The 24,956-nt window shown below is 40.3% G+C and overlaps 2 protein-coding genes and 1 pseudogene across 4 annotated transcripts in view; 1 reads left to right on the top strand and 2 right to left on the bottom strand.

Annotated features, from left to right (window-relative positions):
* CNOT9 (CCR4-NOT transcription complex subunit 9) overlaps positions 1–20,209 on the bottom strand; it is a 31,566-nt gene extending 11,357 nt beyond the window's left edge. Inside the window, exons 1-4 of the mRNA XM_044241598.1 lie at positions 19,802–20,209; positions 7,378–7,557; positions 5,712–5,827; positions 3,411–3,520 (exon numbers count right to left, since the gene is read on the bottom strand). Coding sequence (XP_044097533.1) covers positions 3,411–3,520; positions 5,712–5,827; positions 7,378–7,557; positions 19,802–19,825 — 430 coding nt within the window. The 5' untranslated portion in view covers positions 19,826–20,209. The remainder of the gene's footprint in view (positions 1–3,410; positions 3,521–5,711; positions 5,828–7,377; positions 7,558–19,801) is intronic.
* LOC122903688 lies at positions 2,288–2,416 on the bottom strand (annotated as a pseudogene).
* Positions 20,210–20,435: 226 nt separating the features above from the next.
* Positions 20,436–24,956, top strand: part of USP37 (ubiquitin specific peptidase 37) — an 86,726-nt gene continuing 82,205 nt past the window's right edge. For 2 of the 3 annotated variants that reach the window (XM_044241595.1, XM_044241593.1), the window contains exon 1: positions 20,436–20,603. The gene's annotated coding sequence lies outside the window, so the exon portion shown is untranslated. Of the gene's footprint in view, positions 20,604–20,758; positions 20,776–24,956 lie in introns of those variants that run through there. The other variant, XM_044241594.1, reaches the window with a different exon arrangement.

Below are 24,956 nucleotides of genomic sequence, written 5' to 3'. Positions count from 1 at the left end.
AAACAAAACAAAAGAAACCCTGGATATTCTAGTTCATTTGCCTTTCCACATAAATTTCAGAAAGAGCCTGTCAGTTTCCATGAAAAAAAAAGTTCTGAGATTTTGTTGGAATTGCCCTAAACCTATACAACCAGTTTGGGGAGAACTGACATCTCAACAACACTGAATCACTGATATACCAATCAATGAACATGGTATATCTCTGCATTTATTTAGGTTTTCTTTGACTTCTTTCATCATTGCCTTGTAGTTTTTTAGCTATAGATCTTGCACATCTTTTGTAAGACTTACATCATGTTTTGGTGCTATTACAAATGGTAGGTTTTTAAATTTTCAATTTCTGACTGTTTTAGCTAGCACATAAAAATGAATAAACTATCTAATTTTTTTCTAATTTGTATGCCTTTAATTTTTTTCTCTTGCCTTACTGCAACAGGTAGGATTTCCAGGAGGATACTGAATGGGAGTGGTGAGAATAAGTAACTTTGCTTTGTTCTCAATTTTGGGGGGGGCAAAGCTTGGTTTTTCAAATTAACTGTGATCTTAACTGTAGGATTTATTTTTTTAAACTTATTTGGGTTGAGAAAGTTCCTTCTATTTCTACTTTGCTGGAATTTTTATCATAAATGGATGCTGAGTACTATCAAAGGCTTTTTATTTTTTAAACTAAAGAAATGGTTATACATTGTTTCTTCTTTAGTCTGTTTATATGGCCAACTATATTGACTGATTTTTTTTTTTTTTGAAGATTTTATTTTTGGGATGCCTGGGTGGCGCAGTTGGTTGGACGACTGCCTCCGGCTCAGGGCGTGATCCTGGAGTCCCGGGATCGAGTCCCACATCAGGCTCCCAGCTCCATGGGGAGTCTGCTTCGCTCTCTGACCTTCTCCTCGCTCATTCTCTCTCTCACTGTCTCTCTCTCTCAAATAAATAAAATAAAATCTTTAAAAAAAAAAAAAAGATTTTATTTTTAAGTAATCTCTATATTCACTGTAGGTCTTGAATTCACAACCCTGAGATCAAGAGTTGCATACTTTAGCAACAGAGTCAACCAGACACCCCTGTATTGACTGACTTTGGAAAGTTAAACCATCATTTGTTCGTGGGATAAATCCACTTCATCATGATGATCCTTTTTACATATTGTCGGACTTGATTTGTTAATATTTTGTTGAGAATTTCTGTATCTATGTTTTTGAGGGATAGAGGCCTATAGTTTTCTTATAATGTCTTTTTCTGGTTTTATTTCAGAATAATTAATGCTGGCCTCATCAAGAGTTTAGAAGTCTCTATGTTCTGGAAAAGTTTTGTGGAATTGGTATTATTTCCGCTTTAAATTTTTGTTAGACTTCATCAGTGAAATCACTTGGGCCCGGAGTTTTCTATGATGGAAGGTTTTTAAACTACAAAAACAAATTAATAGATGTAAAGCTATTCAGATTATCTATTTTCGCTTGAGTATAGTCCGGCAGACTGAATCTTTCATAAAATTTGTCCATTTCACTTAAGTTGTCAAATTTATGGGCTTAGAGTTATTAGCAGTACTCATTATTCTTCTAACGTCTATACAGTCTGTTACAAATATACCCTTTCATTCCTGGAACCTGTAATCTGTGTTTTCTTTTTTTCTCCCAGTCTATCCGGTTAGAGGTTTATTAATTCCACTGAATTTTTTTCAGTAAAAAACTGGGGATGAGTGAATGGGTAAGGGTGGTCAAAAAGTATAAAACCTTCAGTTATAAAGAAGCCCTGCAGATGTAATGTACAGTGACTATAGTAACAATATTGTATTGCATATTTGAAAGTTGTTAAGATGATAAATATTAAAGGTTCTCATCACAAGAAAAAAAAATTTATAACTATGTGTGGTGCCGGATCTTTTAAAGATTTTAAGTAATCTCTACGCCCAATGTGGGACGTGAACTCAGCCCCGAGATCAGGAGTCCCATGCTCCATCAACTGAGCCAGCCCATGTGTGGTGATGGATGTTAATGCAGTCATCATTCTCTAATATATACAAATATCTTTTTTATCCCCCTACAGTTAACCTATTCTAACATCACCTAATGCATCATCTGACTGCTGTGGTCAAAAAAACCAGCAGAAGTAGGACAATTTAAATTGGAATTAATGACAGAACTGTCTTCTTTTGGCTTGTTCATGTTTTAAATCCTACATGAGAAATTTTGGTAGCTTAAAATTATAAAATACATTGGGAAAAAATGTTTCTAACTAAGAGTACTACTTTGGAGAGGATGTAAAAAACAGTAACATTCATGTGGAGTACATGAGATAGCAGCTACTCCTTAAATGTACAATAAAATATTTCTGAGAAATGTGTCTCAGAAATACTAAACTTTTCAACTGGTAAGAACAGACACTACACTTGATCTTGATCAAAAGGTTGAGAAGCAATATAAGTATTAAACTCTTACAGTATACTTCCTGACCTATGGTTTATAATTATAGGGATATGAACACAGGTTGAACATAAACACAATAACCAAAGTTTATACAATTGATGTTCTTACTGTTTGGCCAGCATGTGAGCAAAAACTACGAGAAAATGACACTGAAGGGAATTTAAAAAGAAACCCTTCTTGAATGTATTTATTTTTCATAAACCCAAAGACAGTTCTTTATTATCTGGGAGTCTGAGATCTGAAACAGCTAATATATTATTTTGTTGAGTAAAATGTACTTTAGACACATCTCCTATAGTAAATATACATGGAAACATTACCTTTGGCATGCAAAAATTCAAGGAGGTGAAATAGAGGATGAACATCTGTAGTTATAGGACAAAACCTTCAAAGTTAGAAAGAAACAAAACAACCAATGCAAATTCTTTTTTTTTTTTTTGAAAAAAAAAAAAAAAAAAAATGTACATGGGCTCAAGTCAGAGGGGCAGAGGGAGAGGCAAAGAGAGAAACCCAAGCAGGCATCACACTCAGAACAGAGCCCAATAGAGGCTCAGTCTCACAACCCTGAGATGATGACCTGAGCTGAAATCAAGAGCTGCACACTTAACAGACTGAGCCACCCAGGCATCCCCCTCCCAAAAAAACCAACTCGAATTCTTATTTCTGCAATAATACTCTTTGTTGACTTTAGCTTGTTCTTTATTCTCCCTATGATTCTGGTAATTGTTTCTAAACATAGGCTGAATTTAATCCCAAATGCTGGGTCTTCACACCCTTATTAACAACATTCAGAATGGTACTTGGTAAGAACCACTGTATTACTTATTTACTTAATAAATATTTATTATTTATTACTATTTATTATTATGTCCTCCTTAGTGAAAATAGACTCAACCTCAAAGACAAAAATGAACAATTGGGGAACAAAAGGTATAAAAAACAAAACACCAAAGATTTCAGACTTGCAAAACCACCCCAATAACTTACCAATAACTCCAAGACTGGTTAGCCGAAGATACTCAAAGGGCCGTGTTTTACTGACAGTGTGCAAAAACGGGTACAAAAAAAGTGGGATGTGTGCTGCAAGAAATGCTGACCTGGAAGAAAAACAATCCCAATCAGAGCTCAGAGTTCATGTCTAAGGATTCTGAACATTCAATTTCCAGACAGTTTATTTTGTTAGGGCCTGTAATGTCAACTAACCAAGGAATCTCTAGAAAAGAGTTGTTGGTCATTAGTTAGACCAGCAGTTCTTAGCTGGGATGATTCTGCTCATCAGGGTACATGTGACAATGTCTGGAGATATTTTTGGTTGTCACAACCAATGGGGCGCTACTGGCGTCCAGTGAGCAGAGGCCAGGAATGCTGCTAAACATCCAACAGTGCACAGGGGAGCCCCCTTTCATCCCCCTCCTCTCACCACAAAATCTAGCTCAAAATGGCAATGTCATGGTTAAAAAAATCTACTCTAGGTTTATGGTTAAGAGAATACAAAATTTTCCCTGTAATTAGTACCAAGTTCCTAAAAAACTGATAAAATATCTAACTGTGGATTTTAAAAAATAGGTCATAAAAATGCTATTAACTGCCCAGGAGAATCTCCTAGGTGCCTTCCCTCACCTAATTTATGACTGAATAATAATATTCACAGGTAAAGTCAGACAAAACATTATAAACCAAAATGAAGAAACAAAGCAGCCATTATGAGATTTATCTGCTGTTTCAATGCACACTGTTCTTTTTTTGTTAGAGTAGTTCTGATATACTAAGTATTCTAAAAACATTTTAAAGATTTACTTATTTTAGAGAAAGACAGCACACATGCAAGGGGGGGCGAGAAACAGAAGGGGAGGGAGAGGGAAGGGAAAGAATCCCAAGCAGATTCCATGCTGAGTATGGAACCCAACTTGGGGCTCGATCTCATGACCCTGAGATCAAGACCTGAGCTGAAACCAAGAATTAGAGGCCTAACCAACTGAGCCACACAGGTGCCCCTCTAAAAACATTGTAATCTGAAGCTAGTATCTCAGGCAACTAATATAGAACCAATCTATTACTTTGTATTATTTATAGATAACTAATCTTGTGGGAGAACAAACTCTTTAAATTTTTAACACTCAAAGTACTCTTGCATTTTCCTTAAGTGCTTAAGAATAATTTTCACAGTAACTTCTCTGAAATTCTGCAATGTCAGTGCCAACTTAGCACTCAGATTTTATAATTGATAAAGAGACAAAAGACTTTAATAAGATGACTGTTAAATGCCTTAGAACCGTAAAGGTCACAAAACAGGATTACTGAACAGGATTTCCCTTTTCTTATCAGATGTAGCATGCCAAATGGCATGCCAGTTCTGACCTGCTACCAGATTGCTGAGGATCTTGTGTTAAGAAAGATTACGAAGCCAAACTAGGTTCAGTGGGGAAAAAAATACTGGGGTCAAATATTTACTGAACTGATAGTAAATGCCATGCACTGTGCTTTACATAGGGATGCCTACCACGAATTCAGGAGGAGGAAATATCGACATGCCTGATCTTTCTTGAGATGTGAACATCACTCTTACTTTAATTTTTTTAATAGTAAACTCTACCCCCAATGTGGGGCTCGAACTCATGACGCTGAGATCACGAATCACACGCTCTACTGAGCCAGCCACAGACCCCGTGAACACTCCTTAATAGATCACTGCTATGAATGGATGGGTAAAAAGTAAATGAGACAATGGATTTTTATTCAGACTTAACAAGGAAGGAAATTCTGACATCTGCTACAATATGGATGTTGAGATAAGCCAAGCACAAAAAGACAAATACTGAACGATTCCATTTAACTAAGGTAGTAGAGTAGTCAAAATCAAAGAAACACAAAGTAGAATGATGGTTACAGGGGGCTACAGTAATGGGCAATTGCGGTTTAATGGGTACCGTTTTAGTTTTACACTATGAAAAGAGATATGGAGAGATGTATGGTGGGGATAGTTGCCCATTATAAATACATTTACTACCACTGAACTCTGTGCTTAAAGATGGCTGAAATGGTAAGTTTATGTCATATATATTTTACCATAATAAAAAAAAACTTAGAACTATCAAACAATACTATACTGTTACTACATGAAAACTTGGTGAATTAGAGAAAAGAAATTCTCTAAAAAAAAATGAGAATCCTGAAGATCCACATCTACACACATGGTTCCTACTCCTATTGCATGTCCTTCTGCTCATCAATCAGAAAAAGACCATATTTGATACAAACCTCCATTGCCAGACTCATCCAAGCACTCACCTGGTTTCTGGGTGTGACGCCACACATTGTAGTAATGCCAGAGCATTGCAAACTCTATTAGACTGGTGTGCTGTCAAGGTGGGTGGGTTGATAGATGGATAAATATTTACAATTTCCTAAAAAATGGAAACCAGCACCAGATGAATAAAGAATAACTATTTCACAATTAATTTTGATGGTATTAAAGCAAAACCCTACAAACCCCAACCCTTATATCCTGTAGCTGAATCATCAAAGTCCAAGCAAAAATAAATAATGCTCCTATCTTTTCCTCACAATACACCTGAGACTATGTGACATTTCTACATAGGTCTCTAAAAGATTCCTCTGGAGGAAACTGTGGTCACCTATATTTCCTCTAACATCCAGCATCTGTGGAGGCCTTTGCTTGAGGGGCTGTGGCTGTTATAATCCCTTCTTTTTGTTAATGCCCTGTTTTAAGTTACCATGATTAGATAATTGGTCAGATAGTAAGTGTCAGTAAATCAGCCACAGTACTTAGAAAGCAATCTGAGTTTGGACAGGTACCAACTACAAAAAGGGAGAGATAAGAACAGGAATATATGCAGGGGGATAGATACAAACAGCAGTGAATATGTATAATCTCTATCAAAAGGGGATGATTTGCTGTATACAATTCCTTTAACTGTAAAACTGTTATTGAAAATGTTCCTATAAAAAAGATTAGTTTTGGAGATTAAGAATATACCTATTGTGATAAGCAGTGAGTACAGAATTGTTCAACTGTTGAATCATTATGTTGAACACCTGAAACTAATAGAACATCGTATGCTAACTATACTTTAGTTAAAAAAGAGATTAGTTTCAGGCACCTGGGTGGCTTAATTGGTTTAAGTGTCTGCCTTCGGCTCAGGTCATGATCCCAGAGTCCTGGTTTTGAGTCCTACATTGGGCTCCCTGCTCAGCGGGGAGTCTGCTTCTCCCTCTGACCCTCTGCCCTCTCATGTTCTTTCTTACTCTCTCTCAAATAAATAAATAAAATCTTTAAAAAATAAAAATAAAAAATAAATTTTAAAAAGATTAGCTTCTTGGCTACATGAAGTAGAAACTGAATGCAAATTTACATAACAGATTTGAAAAATTAATTATTGGGAATTTTAGACAATACTTTAAAGGATGATTATGCCATTATCTTGATATTTTAGGATTATACTGTATCAACTTATTTCTCACCAATGACCATTACAGTCAGAACCACATTTCAGGGATTTATTCTTTAATGTACAAGCATACCTACCTCTAATCCTATAGCTGTTATATCTTAACATTTCTGTTCATCAGAATATACTCTGCAGTTCTTATACTCTGCCTTCCACCTTTTCTCCTATGTCACCTAGAAATGTCTTGTAGTAGTCCTAAAGCTGTGTTTCTCAAAGTGTGGTTCTCAGACTGCCTGCATCAGAATGACTTAAGAATGGGGCAGCTGCTTGTTAAAAATACAGATTTTTAATCTCAGATTAAATAAATCTTTTGGGTGAGATCTATTAACCTGCATTGCAACAAGCACCTTACTTTTCTAAAACAGATCCTTAAAATGCTGACATTTAAAAAATCATTCTACTCAAGACTTCAAAATCATTTGAGCCAAGGCAGAGAGACAGTGTGGGGAACAGGACTGACCTGCAACTCCCGGATATATACCCACCTGTAAAAGTGCTGCAATAGTACCAAAAGAATGCCACAGCATGGGTGCAAGATCAGGAACAGATTCTCGCTTCTTACTCAGCTCCAGCAAAGCGTTTTCCCTTGTCTCAGGACTGGACAGCTCATTGATCCACTGATAGATTTTTTCTCTATCTACCTGAGCCAGTGCAGTAGGCACAGGCTTTAAGTGAAAACAAGAAAGTGAACATGTGAATTTCATTAGAATCAAACCAAGTCTTACTCTGCTTTAGAAGGAATATATATTTTTCTAAATACCAGGAGAGCTTTTCTAAATATATACACTTAAGCCAATCTATCAAAATCTCAAATGCAGGGTGCCTGTGGCTCAGTTGATTACGCAACTGCCTTCGGCTCCGGTCATGACCCGGGGGTCCTGGGATCCAGTCCTACATCGGGCTCCCTTTGCTCTGCGGGGAGCCTGCTTCTCCCTTTCCTGCTGCCTACCACTCACCCTGTTTGTGCTCTTGCTCTGTCAAATAAATAAATAAAATCTTTAAAAAATAAATTCTAAAATGTATACATCCTTTAGTAATTCCATGTTTAGGAATTCATCCAAGTATACTTGGGCTGTACTGAAGATACACCAGGACGTTTACTGTTGCATTGTTTTGTTTTTTTAAGATTTTACTTATTTATTTATTTATTTCTCAGAGAAAGAGACAGACAGACAAAGCACAAGCAGGCAGAGTCAGAGAGAGAAGCAGACTCCCTGCTGAGCAAGGAGCCTGATGTGGGACTCTGATCCTAGGACCCTGGGATCATGACCTAAGCCGAAGGCAGTGGCTTAATCGACTGAGCCACCCAGGCGTCCCAGCTGCATTGTTTTAAAAGCAAAAACTTGAAATAGTAAATTTCTATCAAAGGAAAATTTAAATATGTATGGGTACATCTATATTTGTAATACTATGTAGCCCTTTTAAAAGGATAGCTCTATATGTGCTGATACAAAATAGAAAAAAACACAAAAGGTACAGAACCTTATATATAATCCATTAATATACACAACTGTATTCTTATATATTCATATACAATGTTTCTAGAATGACACGTAACAGTAACAACTACAACAAAAAACTGTAATTACTGCTGAAGTAGAACCTATATGAGAGATTTACTTAATTTTTTAAAAATTTATTTATTTGAGAGCGAGAGCGCCCAAGAGAGCATGTGAGCACATGGGGGGGGGGGGAACAGAGCAGGAAGGAGAGGGGAAGAATCAAGCTGACTCTGGAGGAAGACCCTAATGCGGAGCTCAATCTCAAGACACTGAGGTCATGACCTGAGCAAAAACCAAGAGTTGGAGGCTCAACCAACTAAGCCACCCAGGTGCCCTAATTTACTTTTTGTTGTATACAATAAAATCTACTGCATAGCTTCAACTTTTTAAAAGCATATACCTATAATAGTTCCTGAAAGAAAACAATTTATACCCTCTCCACCCACTGCTGGTCCTTCCGCAGTAATTCCAGCATCCTCCTCCATGGAGCAGAAAAACCTATGTAATTTGGAAATGCTCCCCTTCTAATGATTCTTATACATACTCTAACTCAGTCCCTTTGACAATCACTCATTACTTCCTCATGTAGGGGCCACAGAGAGAACATTCTTTCATTATTGTACTAAAGCATCACACCATTCCAAAAAAACCTGAGCATTTCTGTAATTCTCCATACTTGTCAAACAACCTTGTGACCTTGATTAAGTTCCTCAATTACTCTTCTGGAAAATAAGATAATAGACTAGAAAAATGATTACCATTGCTATTTCTAGTTCAAATGTCCTAAAAAATTCATGATTTCTAGCTCTATGCCCAATATTTTCTCACTTAATTCTCCCAACCAAGGGGAATAGATAGGTAGACAGGGTGAATTGGTAGAAAAAAGGCAACTACACTTGTAGATGAGATAGCTAACACTCAGAGGAATTAACCTGCTCAATTCACCAAGTGTGCAGTTGCATATTCCAGTGCCTTCTTGAACTGCATCACACAGCTTCCCATGGCATTTACATGTTCCCACTACACCTTAGTGTGACGGAATGACAACCTTACCATCGTCCATACGGAAAGATGAGGAACTGAGAGGACAACTGTCTTTGTTGAAGAACAAAAGTTAAGACAGACTATGAGGTGTACTCACAATCACTCTACCCAAGCTGAACAGCAGCCTTCTCTAAATGGAAGCTTGATGACAAGCTTTTAGCTTAATGTTTATCATTTCACTTGCTTGACAGAATGAACCACAAGGCGTTTTGCTAAATGGACTGAAATACCATGCAGCTCAAGTCTTCCTTAAGTGCCTTAGAGTAATCTGTCAGAAGGTGCTTTGTAGCTTCCTCCAGTGATGCTCCTCAAGGAAACACAGGCTCCCACAGCAACAATATGAATAGGGCAGTCCTTCCATCCCCCAACAGCAAAAGCAGGACTGACCCACCATGTGCACTTTCCAGACTGCTCTACATAGGCCCTCAACTTAAAATTATTTTGGGGAATGTAATTCCCACCAGAAGACAGGGTATGTTTATTTAAAGTATTACATCATCTTAAAAGCTCAGTGGAAACAAGGGCTAAAATTTTAGCTTTGGGTTTCCTGCCCACTCCCTGGGACAACCCACAATCCAGTAACTAAAGGGCTTCAGACACTCCTCCAGCAAGACAGCATCTGTCTTGATTAGTCATGACTCATTCAACTCTCCCTAAAGTCCTGTCGCCCGGACACCACCAGCAGTAAGCTCTATTGCCCCCACTAGAGCCAGCCTGGGACTTGTATCTGGAATTCCTATCCTCATGCTGCCCTGGGGAGCCCCAGGTGAACAGCAGGATGGACCTGTAGCCCCCACTGGAGCATACCATCGCTTCTGGACACCAGGCCCCGCCCCTACACACTCCATTCCCAAAGCCCACCTGACTCCAGCAAAGGGATGGTGCCCCTGGAGTGATGTGAACACCTTAAAGGGCCAACTGGTGACAACTTGGGTACCTAAGGTCATGGCCACCTGCTGCCGGCAACACTCCAACTTTTTTTTTTTAAATACTCAAACTTTTGAGACTACTTACGGGAACTGCAGCTTCCATGGGGCTTGGGTTCCAAGAGAGCTAGGGGCTCTGTAGCCATTCTAGCAATGGGAAGGCAATAAGGGCAGTCTGACGCCAGGACTTGGGATAAGAACCCTCCTTTACATTATCCCTGGTGAATTTTGCTCCCAACTTAATAGGAGGACTTAGTTCAAACCCACCAAATACCAATTTGCAATGGGATAAATACAATTTTTTTCTGAAAATAAAAATGGAAGCTAACATGTAGTGTTTACTCTGTCAGGCACCGTCCCAAATAAATACTTGTCATCTCCCTCACTTTACAGAGGAAGAGAGAACTTATTTAACACTTAAGTGCCAAAGTCAAAATTTGAACCCAGGCAGCCTGGCAACAGAGTCTGTTCTCTCTCTCTCTCTTTTTTTTTTTTAAAGATTTTATTTATTTATTTGACAGAGGGAGATCACAAGCAGGCAGAGAAGCAGGCAGAGAGAGAGGAGGAAGCAGGCTCCCTGCTGAGCAGAGAGCCCGATGTGGGACTCGATCCCAGGACCCTGAGATCACGACCTGAGCCGAAGGCAGCGGCTTAACCCACTGAGCCACCCAGGCGTCCCTAAAGTCTGTTCTCTTAACTGCTTTGCTAAGGTTGCTTTTCACCTGCCTGAAAGATTAGGTCTGATCTAAAGATGACTTTCAAAAAACAAACAAACAAACATTTCCTGTGACCTAGACAAGAGACAGGGAATATGTAAACATCTCAGACAAAAACTGAAATGTCACTGTTATGAGTTCATCAGAATCTGAAAAACAATCAGCACCATAAATGATACCATTGAGGTGAAGAGAAATTCTCAATTTAATTGAGATTACAAGATACTTGATGATCATCATTCTAATAAGAAAGTCAGTGAGACCATTTGACATAATTCCCTATGTCAAATCATGGTTCACATGGGAATAATCTAGCTAGTGATAGCCACTAATGCACACTAACACACGCACACCTCCCCCACATACATCAACAGGTAATTTTATAATACATGCAAAAGTTTAGTTATTTTGGAAAATTAAAAAAAGGACAATATATTTACATTTTCAGTTACGTATTGATAAGTACAGATGACTCTTGAACATGGGTTTGAACTGCACATGTCCACTCATAGGCATATTTCTTCAATACAGTACAGTACTCTAAGTATATTTTCTCTTCCTTACGATTTGCTTTAACATTTTCTTCTACTTTAATAAGAATATGGTATGTAATATTTATAACCTACAAAATAGGTGTTAATCAACTGTTATTGATAAAGTTAGTAGGCGAATAGGAGGTAAGTTTTGGGGCAGTCAAATGTTGCATGTTCACGGTGCCTGGGTGGCTCAGTGGGTTGAGCCACTGCCTTCAGCTCGGGTCATGATCTCGGGGTCCTGGGATCAAGTCCCGCATTGGGCTCTCTGCTCAGCGGGGAGCCTGCTCCCCCCACCCCGCCCTCTGCCTGCCTCTCTGCCTACTTGTGATCTCTCTCTGTCAAATAAATAAATAAAATCTAAAAAAAAAAAAAAAGTTGCATGTTCAGATTTTTGACTGTGTGCGAGGATTGGGGTCAGCACTCCTAATCCCCACCTTGTTCAAGGGTCACCTGTACTAATATTAACAACTGATGAAATACTTTGGACATTATCCTTAAATAAAATTCCAAAGCATAACTCCAGCATCTCACTAGATCTTCATGGTAATAAAACTCCCAAATGTATCTTACTCTCCTTCTAAATCCCAAGGACCATTTAGGCACACCTTTCACAAAAATATGAGAATCTAGAAATCGAGGTCTTCCTAAAAGCTGTGAGAAGTGAAAGAGGGAGTGGGGTGAATGAGAGACGAAATAACTATACTGTACACTTTATTTACACAGGTATGTATTTTTGAGAGAGAGAGAGAAAGAGAAAGCATGTGTACACAAGCAGGGCAGAGAAAGATGTGTTTATTTTTAAAGATTTATTTATTAGAGAGAGAGAGAGCACGCACGCGAGCATGAGCAGGGGGGAAAGGGAGAGGCAGGCTCCCCGCTAAGCCAGGAGCCCCACAAAGGGATTGATCCCAGGACCTTGGGATCACGACCTGAGCCAAAGACATATGCTTAACCAACTGAGCCACCCAGGCACCCTGAGGGTGACAATTCACATACCCAATGCAGGGCTTGATCTCACAACCCTATCATGACCTGAGCCAAAACCAAGAGTCAGACACTTAACTGACTGAGCCACCCAGGCACCCAGGTACACTTTTTAAAACATGGTTTCATCTAATGGTCAGAACCACCTGGTTGTTATCCTCATTTTAAAACTGATGAAACTATGAGTAAACCATGGCAGGTTTCCTCTTCTTCCCATTCTCTATTTAAAGATCACTTCTAAAGATTCCTTAGCCAATTGCTAAAATTCTTTTAACTTATGATTTACTAATACTTTCTGAGACTGTGGCTGATAGGAAACTCCAGCTAGTAGCACAAACTGCTCAGTGGCTGATAAGCAATTCATCTATGAATTCTCTATTAGAGATTATTTAACTTAAACATATTAAAAATAACAGGATAATACCACAAGAATAGAGGTTAACACTTCTTGAATCAGACAAGTGCAAATGATAAATAAGATTTTATTTATTTATTTATTTGGCAGAGATCACAAGTAGGCAGAGGCAGAGAGCTTGATGTGGGGCTTAATCCCAGGACCCTGGGATCATGACCTGAGTGAAAGGCAGAGGCTTAACCCACTGAGCCACCAGGTGCCCCAGTGTAAATGGTTTTGCATATAATTTCTTTTCCACAAAATTTACACATAATATCAAAGAATTCATAGACCCTATAAAATCTATACACAATCCAGAATTTAAAACCTGTTTATTAAGTTAAAGAACAGAAAAGACCTGGCTTACATGTAACTACACAAGTACAGTAAGTGGAACACACCCTGGACTGGAGCCAGAAATGGTTTCAAAACACAGTTTTGCCATTTCTATAATTGTATGACCTAGGATAAGTCATTTACTAACCCAAGCCTCAATTTTATCATTGGTAAAATAAGGGAACTATGATTATTAAAGTCCCAGTGGCTCTAAAATCTTGGTATTTAGCTCTTAGTTGTGACTGAGAGACTAAGAGATCTTTTTAAAAAGTTAATTTTAGGGGCACCTGAGTGGCTCAGTTGGTTAAGCATCTGTCTTTGGCTCAGGTTGTGATCCCAGGGTCCTGGGACTGAGCCCCACAGTGGGTTCCTGGCTCAGTTGGGAGTCTACTTCTTCCTCTCCCTCTGCCCCTTTCTCTACCTCTCAAATAAATAAATAAATAAATAAAACCTTTTTTTAAAAGTTAATTTTATCAAGGTTAATTTGCATAAAGTTTTAAGCATACCCATTTTATGTGTATATTTCGATTTTGAGAAACCTACACACTTGACTAGCCACCACCACAACCAAGAGATAGACCTCTTCCACCGTTCTTAAAAGTTCTCTAGCACTTCTTTCAGTAAACCCCAAACCCAGTCCTCAGCAACCACGGATAAGCATTCTGCCACTGTAGATTGTTTGTCTTTTCTGGAAATTATTTATAGGTGGTGACATGTATTAAACAAATCCTTGTTTATGTCAATGTACCAATCACTGTGGATTATTACCTCCCCTTATTCTCAAAACTGCAAGAGCAAACCGATTCAGGGAGGTTTAGCAGACTCAAATTCACACCGTGAGTATATGGCAGAATTAGATTCGAACTGTTGTCTATCTCTTTCTACAATCAGTGAGCCCTACATGGTCTACAGGACTGCAATCACGATAATCCAAGTTGAAGAAATTATTTTTTAAGAACTTAATACAGAACTCTAAGTTTAATATTCTAATACAGCTCATTAACGGTTGGACTTGGATAAACAGTGGGTTCAATAACACACGCAGAAACCAGAAAGTCATTTATGAGAAGTATGATTTGGACTATTAGTTATTATCCTCAATGCTTCTTTCCATGACTAGAAATCCTATATAATTATATATTTTTAGGTATACCCTCCTTAAAGTTAGTGGTCCTTTCCTTGTAACAGATATGTTTAAAAAATGTTTATATTATCAAAATTTAGGAGGGACTCACTCTCCTCTTTTCTGTTTAATGGTTTGGATCCGAAAAATGTATTTCAAGTAACTTTTTTGTTTCAACAAAGCTTAACACAGGCAAGACATTTGCCATAGTCAGTTATTAATGGTTGACTCTAAGTGTCACAAACATAGGGTACTGACAGTTGGTCTTCTATCTCTGAAAGATCTGGACTCCAAATGAAAAGAAGCAAGATATTTAGAACTTAAAAAAAAAAAAGACCCACATTATCCATAAATGGGAACAAAATATGACATACCCCCCATCAAGTAAATTTAAACAATAATGTTGATGGCTTTTTTAAACAGAAAATAACCAAATCTTTCAATACAACTTTATATTCAAGGGCCAAAATACCTGTTGGTTTTCCTACCAATAAATATGTGACAGCGAATAAAGAAGGAATGGCAGGGGCGCCTGGGTGGCTTAGTGGGTTGAGGCCTCTGCCTTCAGCTCAGGTCATGGTCTCAGGGTCTTGGGATCGAACCCTGCATCGGGCTCTCTGCTCAGCAGGGAGCCTGCTTCCTCCCCTTTCTCTCTCTGCCTACTTGTGATCTTTGTCAAAAAAATAAATAAAATCTTAAAAAAAAAAAAAGAAGGAATGGAGTAAGACTGAATGAGAAATTATTTTCCTAAGTCTGGAAATGACTCAACATGTAGCTTTGGTGTCTACATTATGATGATAATCCAAGAAAACATACTTTCTAAATAATGCCAAAGGGAAATATTACATTTCATTATCCTCATATCTTTGTAAAGGCCAGAATATTCTCCAAAGTATCTTTTTTTTTTTTAAGATTTTATTTATTTATTTGTAAGAGAGAGAGGAGTGAGAGTGAGCACAGGCAGACAGAGTGACAGGCAGAGGCAGAGGGAGAAGGAGGCTCCCTGCCAAGCAAGGAGCCTGATGTGGGACTCGATCCCAGGACCCTGGAATCATGACCTGAGCCAAAGGCAGAGGCTTTAACCCACTGAGCCACCCAGGCGCCCCTCAAAATATCTTTTTAAAAATGGAAATGCTGGGGTTCCTGGGTGACTCAGTTGGTCAAGCAACTTTGGCTTAGGTCATGATCCTGGAGTCCCGGGATCAAGTCCCACATCAGGCTCCCGGCTCAGGAGGAAGTCTCCTTCTCCCACTGACTTCTCTCCTCTCATGCTCTCTCTCATTCTCTCTCAAATAAATAAACTTTTAAAAAATTTACAGAAATGGAAATGAACAACCAAAAAGGTTAGGCAATTTGCTTGAAGCTTCAACAGAAGACACGGGAGGAGACAGTATTTAAATCAGATCCCTCACAGGGCACCTGGGTGGCTCAGTTGGTTCAGTGTCTGCCTTCGGCTCAGGTCATGGTCTTGGGGTCCTGGGATTCAGCCCCACGTCAGGTCCCCTGCTCAATGGGTAGTCTGCTTCTCCCCACCGCCTCTGCACCTCGCCCTGCTTGTTTTCTCTCACATAAATAAAATCTTTAAAAAAAAATAAATCAGATCCCTCAAAGTGCACAATATTCTTTTTACTTGCCAAAGAGGAGAGCATCTGGGAGTCTGGCAAAGCTCCCACAAAAAGATGTACTGATGATGCTACTGGTTAGGTGGAAAATGAAGGGAAAACATGTATATAAGGATGTTAAAACTGCCAGTGCAAATTAGCGGGAAAATTATTTATTTGACAGAGAGCAAGCGAGCGAGTGAGAGTGAGTGCGAGCACACACGAACAAGCAGGAGTGGCAGGAAGAGGGAGAGGAAGAGGCAGGCTCCCCAAGGAGCAGGGAGCCTCACACAGGACTCGATCCCAGGACACTGGGATCACGACCTGAGCCAAAGGCAGACACTTAACCGACTGAGCCACCCAGGGTCTCCTAGTGAGGAAATTTTAAAAAAAATGCATAGCCAATGAATCTCTTAAAGGCTTACCTTTGACTATTTTAGCCACCTAGCATAACATTCATTAAAGACCCACATAGTATAGGAAGATTTGTAGTTCTACTACTCTGAAACAACCTCCAAGGTCCACAACAAAGTGATTTGTTACTTTGTTGAGGCAGGAATTATAGCCCCAAGGCTCAAGTATGGGAACAAGTCATATAAACAAGGACTATACCCAGCCAACCACCAAGTACTTTGATATTCTTATTTCATCTTTAGGATAATCCTGCATGGTATTTCTGTCCCTATTTCACCGATGTGAGAAATTATATTGTGTGGTGGCAATAATGGCAACATTAAAAAGTATGCTATAAAGTATGACAAACACACATTGTGTATTTCTAGCCTAATAAAATACTATTAAAGGGTCAAAATTTAAGATACTTGCCAAATTCTCAATTCTTCCCTCTAGTGAATAAAATCCTATGTTCATGTGGTCACATTCTCCTTTGACAGTACTATCTCCCTAGCTGAAGTGATGATTTACCTGTTATTTTATTTTTTAAAACTTATTTATTTTTTTATTTGTCAGAGAGATTGAGAGAGCAGCAGGTAGAGAGAGAAGCAGGCTCCCTGCTAAGCAGGGAGACCAGTGTGGGACTTGATCCCGGGACGTTGGGATCATGACCTGAGCCAAAGGCAGACACTTAACTGACTGAGCCACACAGGCATCCCTTACCTGTTATTTTAAAAAAGAGAAAAATAAAGGTATACACAAGTATAATACTCATCATTAAACAAAAAAAATCTTCTCAAGTAACTTAGATTATTGTAGGAACTGTTGCATGTTATCATTAACTCTTCTCAATTTCCAGTAATATATACCACTACTGTCCTTTACGTAGTTCAGAGTAATACAGGCAGTTTATAAGAATGCATGAATGACTGGGAAAAAGGTGGCTCAACTTTTCTATGCTTCCATTTCCTCAGTGACCAAATAGTCTAGTGAATGAGTGGCACAAAGGAACTTCTCAGGGCTTCTGCGGGAGCCCAATAGCATTAACAGATGAAAATCTATCTAAAAGCTTAAATTTTAAATCAATGTCAAGCACTGTAAATGTAATTGAAGAAACAAGTATTGCATATTTATCACAAGTAAAGAACCACAGCTCTAATGGCTGTTCAAAAGATGTATTAGGTTGGGGCACCAGCATGGTTTAGTCCGTTAAACATCCAACTTCTTGATTTCAGGTCATGATCTCAGGGTTGTGGGACTGAGCCCTGGGTGGAGCACCACTCTCAGCAGGGAGTCTGCTTGAGACACACTCTCTCTCTCTGCCCCGCCCTTCCCTGGCCCCGCCACTCTCTCAAAACAAATGAATAAATCAAAAAAAGAAAAAGATGCATTAGGGAACAAGTGAAAAGAAAAGGAAGTGAATAGAAATAGAGTTTAGACAGTCACGAGGAAAAGAGCAGTTTAGTATCAAAGCCTGAGAAGACATAATCAGATGTCCAGGAACTAGACAAGCCAAGCTTAGAAGAATCCCTTGTGTAAATTGTCCCTCTACTACCAGCAGAAACCTCATCTTTTTTTTTTTCCCCCAAAGATTTTTATTTGTTAGAGAGAGGGAGCGCCCACATGCCTGCACAAACAGGAGGAGCAGCAGGCAGAGGCAGAAGCAGGCTCCTTGCTGAATAGGGAGCCCGATGCAGCACTGGATTCCAGAACCCTGAGATCACTACCTGAGCCACCCAGGTGTCCCTCAGCAACCGCATCATCTGACTTGTTTCTTCCCAAATTACATGTATAATTTGGGAGAAGAAACAAAAAAGCTGGGGAAGTTGCAATCACCTCTAACTGAAAGATGGAAAGGTATCCACTCTGAGTACTTACAAATACTTAGAAACATGGCAACAGGGGCAGAGATGCCACTGGCCCTGGAAATGACAATGTATTCTATAGTCTGGTCATATTCAGCATACCTTTTCACTTTCTATATTTAAAGCAAAAGCAATTTTTTTGGTCCTCTATTTAATACTTAAGTCATTTGCCTGATAACGCAATGTCAGTACACTACCCCCTTCAGTCACTTCATCTTAGTGTAACTGACAAATGTCACCAGTATTCAGAAGAGTGCACTCCAATCATACGATCTCGTTTTCCCATTATGGGTGTGTGCTCTCAGTAGTCATCTCCCTCATACATACTTTTTCATCTAGCAAAGTGTTTGTGCCCTTACTTTGTGCCAGGAACTGTCCTGGCACTTGGGGTAACCATGTAAACAGGACCCCCGGGGACTTCCTCCTTACCCTTAAGTCAACAAGAAAGTAAATGAATATAAAAATGACAAAATTGTGATCAGCGCTGAGAAAGATATTTTTAACAGGTAAGTTGGGGGTTACAGAACTTCTTTAAATAGAGTGGTCAGGGAAGGTTACTCTAGGAGGATTTAGGAAGAGACCCCAGGGAACAAGACGCAGTTACACCCATATGCTGAGTGTGTATGTGCGTGTGCAATTGGGGGGGGTGGGTAAGTGGTAAGAAGAGCGTCCTAGGAATAGAGATCCGAAAGTGCCAAGTGTAATGTAAAAGCACAGGTATAAGGGATGGGCAGGAGGCCAGTGTGGCTGGAGCTTACGGAGCAAGTGACATAAGACTAGACCGTAAATGTGGGTAAAGACCGTATGGTACGTATGGAAGAGGGAGGGCCTTGTAGGCCACAGCAAGGAGTCTGAATTTTATCTAAATGCAACGGAAAGCCAAAAAATTAGTTCAGACAGGTGTATTACACGATCCGTTTTTCTTGTCCAGAGATCGACCTGGTAAAATGAGATGTGGGAAAAAGGTTTTAAACGCAGAGTATCGTAAGTCGGGCATAATAATTATTCATTTCTCCCGGTCTCCTATTTTCCACCTGTAAAGCAAGTGGTGTGAGTTAGAAGCCATTTCCTTCCCGCTGCGAAGTGCCCGGGCAGTGAGTTCTGAGAGCAAGGGCCGTGTCAGATTGACCACGGAATTCCCCTTCATCCCCGCCGGCGCCCAGCACGCAACCGGCACCCTGAAACCGTCGGTCAGCGCAATGAATCAATGAATGGCCGGTCCCGGCCGCGAGGGAGGCGCTCCGGCGCGGGACCAGGCCCCGGGGCCGGAAAAGAACGCGATACTCGGCACAGGAGGCCGCAAGAGCCAACAGAGAGGAAAGTGGGGGCCGGCTCCACCACAGTCAAGGCGCGACGAGGAGAGGGCCGGGGCCTCGCAGATTGAGGGCAAGGAGCTGGACTCCGGGCCCCACACGGGGACCTGGGAGAGCAGGCCGAAACGCGGGGCTAGAAGGGGTCTGGGCCCAGGCCGGAACGCCCAGTCACTCACCGCAGCCGTCGCCAGGCTGTGCATGTTGGGAGCGGCCGCCGCTCTTCTCCCACTGCCGGACGCGTCGCAGCCGCGTCCCCGTTTCAGTGACTCTGCCGCCAAAGATGAAGAGCCGCGGCAGCCGCCATCCGCCTCCGGCTCGCTCCGCCCCCTTCGCAGCCCTATGACCTTTCACCCCTGACCCCGCCCACACACCTCTTCCCGCCTCCCAGCTCCCGGCGGAGTTTACAATCCCAAAGTCTGTCCTTTGCCCCTTAAGATTCCGGGCCAGAAGGACGTCCGCCACCTACTAGTCCCCGCATCCTCTAGTTTCGAGCAGGTATCCCCAAAGAGGGGCGTGAACTCTGACTCTCCTCCAGAGGCCAGTGAAGGGCGGGAAAAACCGAGCAGTCTCGGAGGACAAGTAGTGCGCATGCCCGACTCGGCTGTGTAGGAGGGAAATGGTGGGAGGTCCACAGGGCGCGAAGTGGAGAGTGCGCATGCGTACTCCTGCACGGCGGGGGCGGGGCTGTCTCGTCCAGACTTCGCTCCCTCCTGGGGCGGGACGAAGGCTCAGGAGGGGCGGAGTTTGCAGGCTTGCGCGCACGCGCTTCGTCTGGTCGCGTCGAGTGTGCGTGCGTGCGTGCGTGTTTGCGTGTGGTCACAGTTCCCGCCATCAGCCGCTCTCCCTGACTAGGGGGAGTGAGCGGCTCCTCTTTTTCGTGTCCGGTGTCCCTTCCTTCCTTACCCCCGGCTCCTCCCCCTCCGCGCGGACTCTCTGCTTCCGGCAGGCCAGTGCCGGGCTCCGGACCCGCAGGCACAGGTAAGGCGCGCCCGGCGGACGAGCTTCTCAACTGAGCCGTTTTCCCCGGGTCCCCCTCCCCCCCGCCCCCCCCTCCGCCTGCGGTCCGCCCACTCGGTGTTCACTCTTCTGGAGTTCGCCCCGCTGCTGCTTAGCTCACCCCTACTCCCACGACGCTCCCGGGGCCTCACAGGTACTCCTCTTGGGTTCCCCCCAAGGCTTTCCCTCTTCTTTGACCTGGTCTTTACTGTCACGCTCTTCCTCCGCAACCCAAACCTGGCCCCTTTTCGCTGGGGGCTGTCGTCGTCTGCCACTCGCCCCTTAGCAAGGCCTACTGTCTCTTCAGGTGTCTTCCGTTGCCGCGCACCCATCAGGCCTTGGACATTCACTCTTGACCATTCTGCATCTTCCCTTTCCGAACCATTTGTCACTAAAACGCAGTAATTGTATTTTTGTCGTGCGTTTGGTTGTTCCCCGTCTTCTAGTTATCAGACCAGGTTGTCAGGTTTACCTATTTTAGGTCATGATCCATGAAAGGAAATGATCACTGATGATAAAATTCTGTGTTCTGGAGAGTTGGCCTGTAGTGGTTTTGTGATAATCGTCTTCAAAATTTCGGATCTATTTAAATGCCTTTTGTGGGGGGCGGGTAGGCAGTATCTACCAAGTCTCTAACTGGAAAAGATGCCTGAGACAGGCTGTCAAGGAGGCAGTTGGAGCTCAGAGGAGAGTTCTGGGCAGGCTGTATAAACTAATGTGTGTATATCATCTGCCATGTTGATAGTAAGTGAAGTTATGCATGTGGATGAAATTGCCTAAGGATAGGGTAGTACTAGAAAAAACGGACCCAGGAGGGAGCACGGAGGGATTCTTGGTGTTTAATAACTGTATAGAGGAGGGCGAGTCTTTTGTAAAAAGAGATGAAAGAAGTAATCAATAGTGTTGAATTCTGTTGAAAGATAAAGTTGAATGAGGATTGTGAAGCCTGGTGACATCAAAGTAATCGATGATCACGGCGAGAGATGTTTAATGAAGTGAAATGGAGTATCTGGGTTTAGTGTGAGGGTCTTGTTCACCTTTTTACTCTTCTGTCCTAAGCTTTAAATTCCACCTGTATATTGAAGACTTAAGAATTTTAATTTCCAGCCTTTTCCCTTTATTTTCAGCTCAAGATTAAATCAGTTAAATCAGCTCAAGATTAAATCAGTTGTCTGCTTGACATCTTCACTTGATTTTTTATTCCTTAGGGATTTCAAATATGATACATCTAAAACCAAAGTCTAAATTTTTCTCTCTGTATCCCAAATTCTTTGTCCTTCAGTATTCTATTTCATTAAGTGGCATATTCATTTATCAACTAACATAAGCTAGAAACTTGAAGTCCATTCTTTTTTTTTTTTGAAGTCCATTCTTGACTTCTACCTCATCCTATGTATTTTTAAGTTCTGTATTCTCTATCCAACACAGCTGGCCTTTGAATAGCGCAAGGGTTAGGGGCATGGACCCCTTCGAATTGAAAATCCACATGTAACTTTTGACTCCCCTCAAACCTAGCTACTAACAGCCTACTGTTAACTGGAATGCCAGTAGCATAAACAGTCACTTAATACATACGCTGTATGCTATATATATTTTACGTTGTACTCTTAGAGTAAAGTAAGTTAGACAAACGAAGTGTTAAAATCTTAAAGAAAATACATTTACAGTACTGTATTTATTGAAAAAAAAAATTGTGTATATGTAACTCCATACATTTCAAACCCATGTTGTTCAAGGGTCATCTGTATGTCTGAATGTATTTCTATACATCTTCAGTATCACTTTTTGAGCTCAAGACACAAATCTTTCACCCAGACTTAATTAGTCACTGGTTCCTTATATTCTCATCTGTAAAAGTGGGAGTAATAATCATCTCATTTGATTGTTATGAGGATTAAATGGCACATGGCACACAGTAAATAGCCAATGACCATTGTTATTGTAATTGTTATAAGCTGCAACACTTCAGTATTATTGTCTGCCCTATTTTCTTTCATTCTTCCTCCTTTTACTCTCCTCCCCAAACCCAAACAATCACTTCTCCATTCAACAGTAACATGTTATTTCTCTGCTTCAGTGGGTTTCCCATCACTAAACTGTTCATTATATTTAGGGTAAAATTCAAAATCCTTACTGTGGTCTACAGGATTCTACATAACTTGATTCTTCCCTGCTTCACTAGCTTTATCTTGCTCCAGCCCCTTCTTGCTCACTAAACTCTAGCTGCACTGCTTTTCATTTCATTAGTCACATCAGGTTATTTTCCAACTATTGGGCCTTTGCACATGCTAATTGTTCCAGCACAACCATCCCTGTTTAACTCATTTTTAAATAGTAGCTTAGCCTTTGCCTCTTCCTTCTATCCCCCAAGTCTTAAATCAGGTACTCTATTATAATGTCTTGTCATGCCTGTACTTTATATTTGTATTATTTTTTAGAACTTGTAATTATATATTGTGTGATTATTTAAAGCATGTATCCTATTAGAATATATGCTAGGAGCTATTTCATTTTTATTCCTCAAGAATTTGTTAAGTGAATAAGTAAACTGGAGCTTGTTTTAGGAACCATTATGTCTTTCAGAGTACTAGTTTACTGATGTCCTCTGATGACAAGAACGTTTTCACTCTTCTGATAAATTAAAGGATGCAGAAGAGAATAGCCCAAGAGTTTTCCAGCTATGGATGATTTTACTCATGCTTAGGGCATAAAAATCATTCAGATTGTAGGCTCTGAATTAAAGATAAACTTTATCTAGGTCGATTTCTTCCTTTTAGTCATACACTAATTTTATCTCTGCATTTGTTTTATGGATCTTTTTAGGAAAGAAAGCTCTTAGAAATCAGAACAGTGGTTTATATATTTTACCAACAGGTTAAACTGTGAGCATAGTGAGGATGAGATTTCCAAAAATAAAGGAAAGTTCCATATTTAAGTAAGTTATTGTTGGTGGATGTGGAAAGTATTAAAATTTAATAATTTGTGTGTATAGAACAGGATTTGTGTTGAAAAATGGAAATAAATATAGGAAGTGAATGAGTGCCAAACACAGAAAGGCATTTGGGTTAATTTTATGTGTAGTGATGAGCCTTTAAAAATGTTTCAGTCAGGGAGAATGTTTCAGTTAAGCAAGATGAGAACATTCTAGAGATATGCTGTGCAGCATTGTACCTGTAGTTAACAGTATCGTATTGTACACTTAAGGTTTTGTTAAGAGGATAGATCTTGTATTAAATATTTATACCATAGTAAAATAAAAATTAAAAAAATGTTTGGGAGAGAATTGGCTTCGGTAACAAGTAGTTAGCACTTAAAGTGCTTATTTTTTTGTAGTACAAAAGAAATAAGGTAGGTTCCTGCCCCACCCCCAATCACTTAGGAGAAAGTTAAGGAGACAAATAGTGCACTCTTTACTTGCCACGAGAGAGTAGTTCTTTAGAGAGGCATTGTAGGGCACAGGATTCATTGGATAGATACATCCTGAGAGAATGGAGACTGGAAAGTGATTGTTGCTGCAAATCATTGATGAGGATGCACTGTGGTAGTGGTTAAAAACGTGGGTTCTGGTGTTAGACTTAGTTTTGTCTCTTAATAAATCCATAACCAGATAAATTAACTTAATCTAAGTCTCAGTTTCCTCATCTGAGAAATAGAGATAACAATCCCTGTCTTTTAAGATTATTGGGAAAATTAAATGAGATAATGCATGCATGGTGCTTAACACTATGCTTAGTCAGTAATTGCATAATAAATATTAGGTGGGAGTGATGGCAAAATGAGGAGTTTCCAAATCAGGGTAGCAGCTATGAAAAGGCTGGGTTTTAGATGAATGAGAAAGAGGGAAGAGCTGATGCTAATTTTTTTTTTTTTCTGGATGGAAGGAAAATGTAGAGAAGTCTGGGAGCCTCTGATAATGAGGGCATGGACTGTATCATCTTCACATTTGTATTCTTTCCACAGTGCTGTCAAATTAAAGTAGCTCATTTTTTTACTAAGTGAACAAATGAGTTTAAAGTTGATATTGTAGCATTTAAGAGGGCAGTGAAAGATGTTTGGTTAGAACTTCAGGGACAGTTGAGACTTAGAGAGCCTAAATTTGAGGAACAAACCCATAAAGAAAAGTAAAAGCCAAATTTACTCACCTTTTGAAATTTGTAGCAGCACATCATGGAAATGGTATTTTCAGACTTAAGATATCATTATGTAACAATGTTTATAAAGTCAACAAAGAATATACTGTTTTTCACTGCCCTCTTAGTTTCAAAATGTAGCAGAGATAAATACACCAAGAACACAGATGGATAAGGTATAGGCCTGGAGTCCCTCATTTTGCAC

This window comes from Neovison vison, chromosome 3, assembly GCF_020171115.1.
Source record: "Neovison vison isolate M4711 chromosome 3, ASM_NN_V1, whole genome shotgun sequence".
In the NCBI taxonomy this organism is placed as follows: Eukaryota; Metazoa; Chordata; class Mammalia; order Carnivora; family Mustelidae; genus Neogale; species Neogale vison.
The sequence above is the reverse complement of the archived record's forward strand: the minus strand, read 5'-3'. Positions and strand labels throughout refer to the sequence as shown.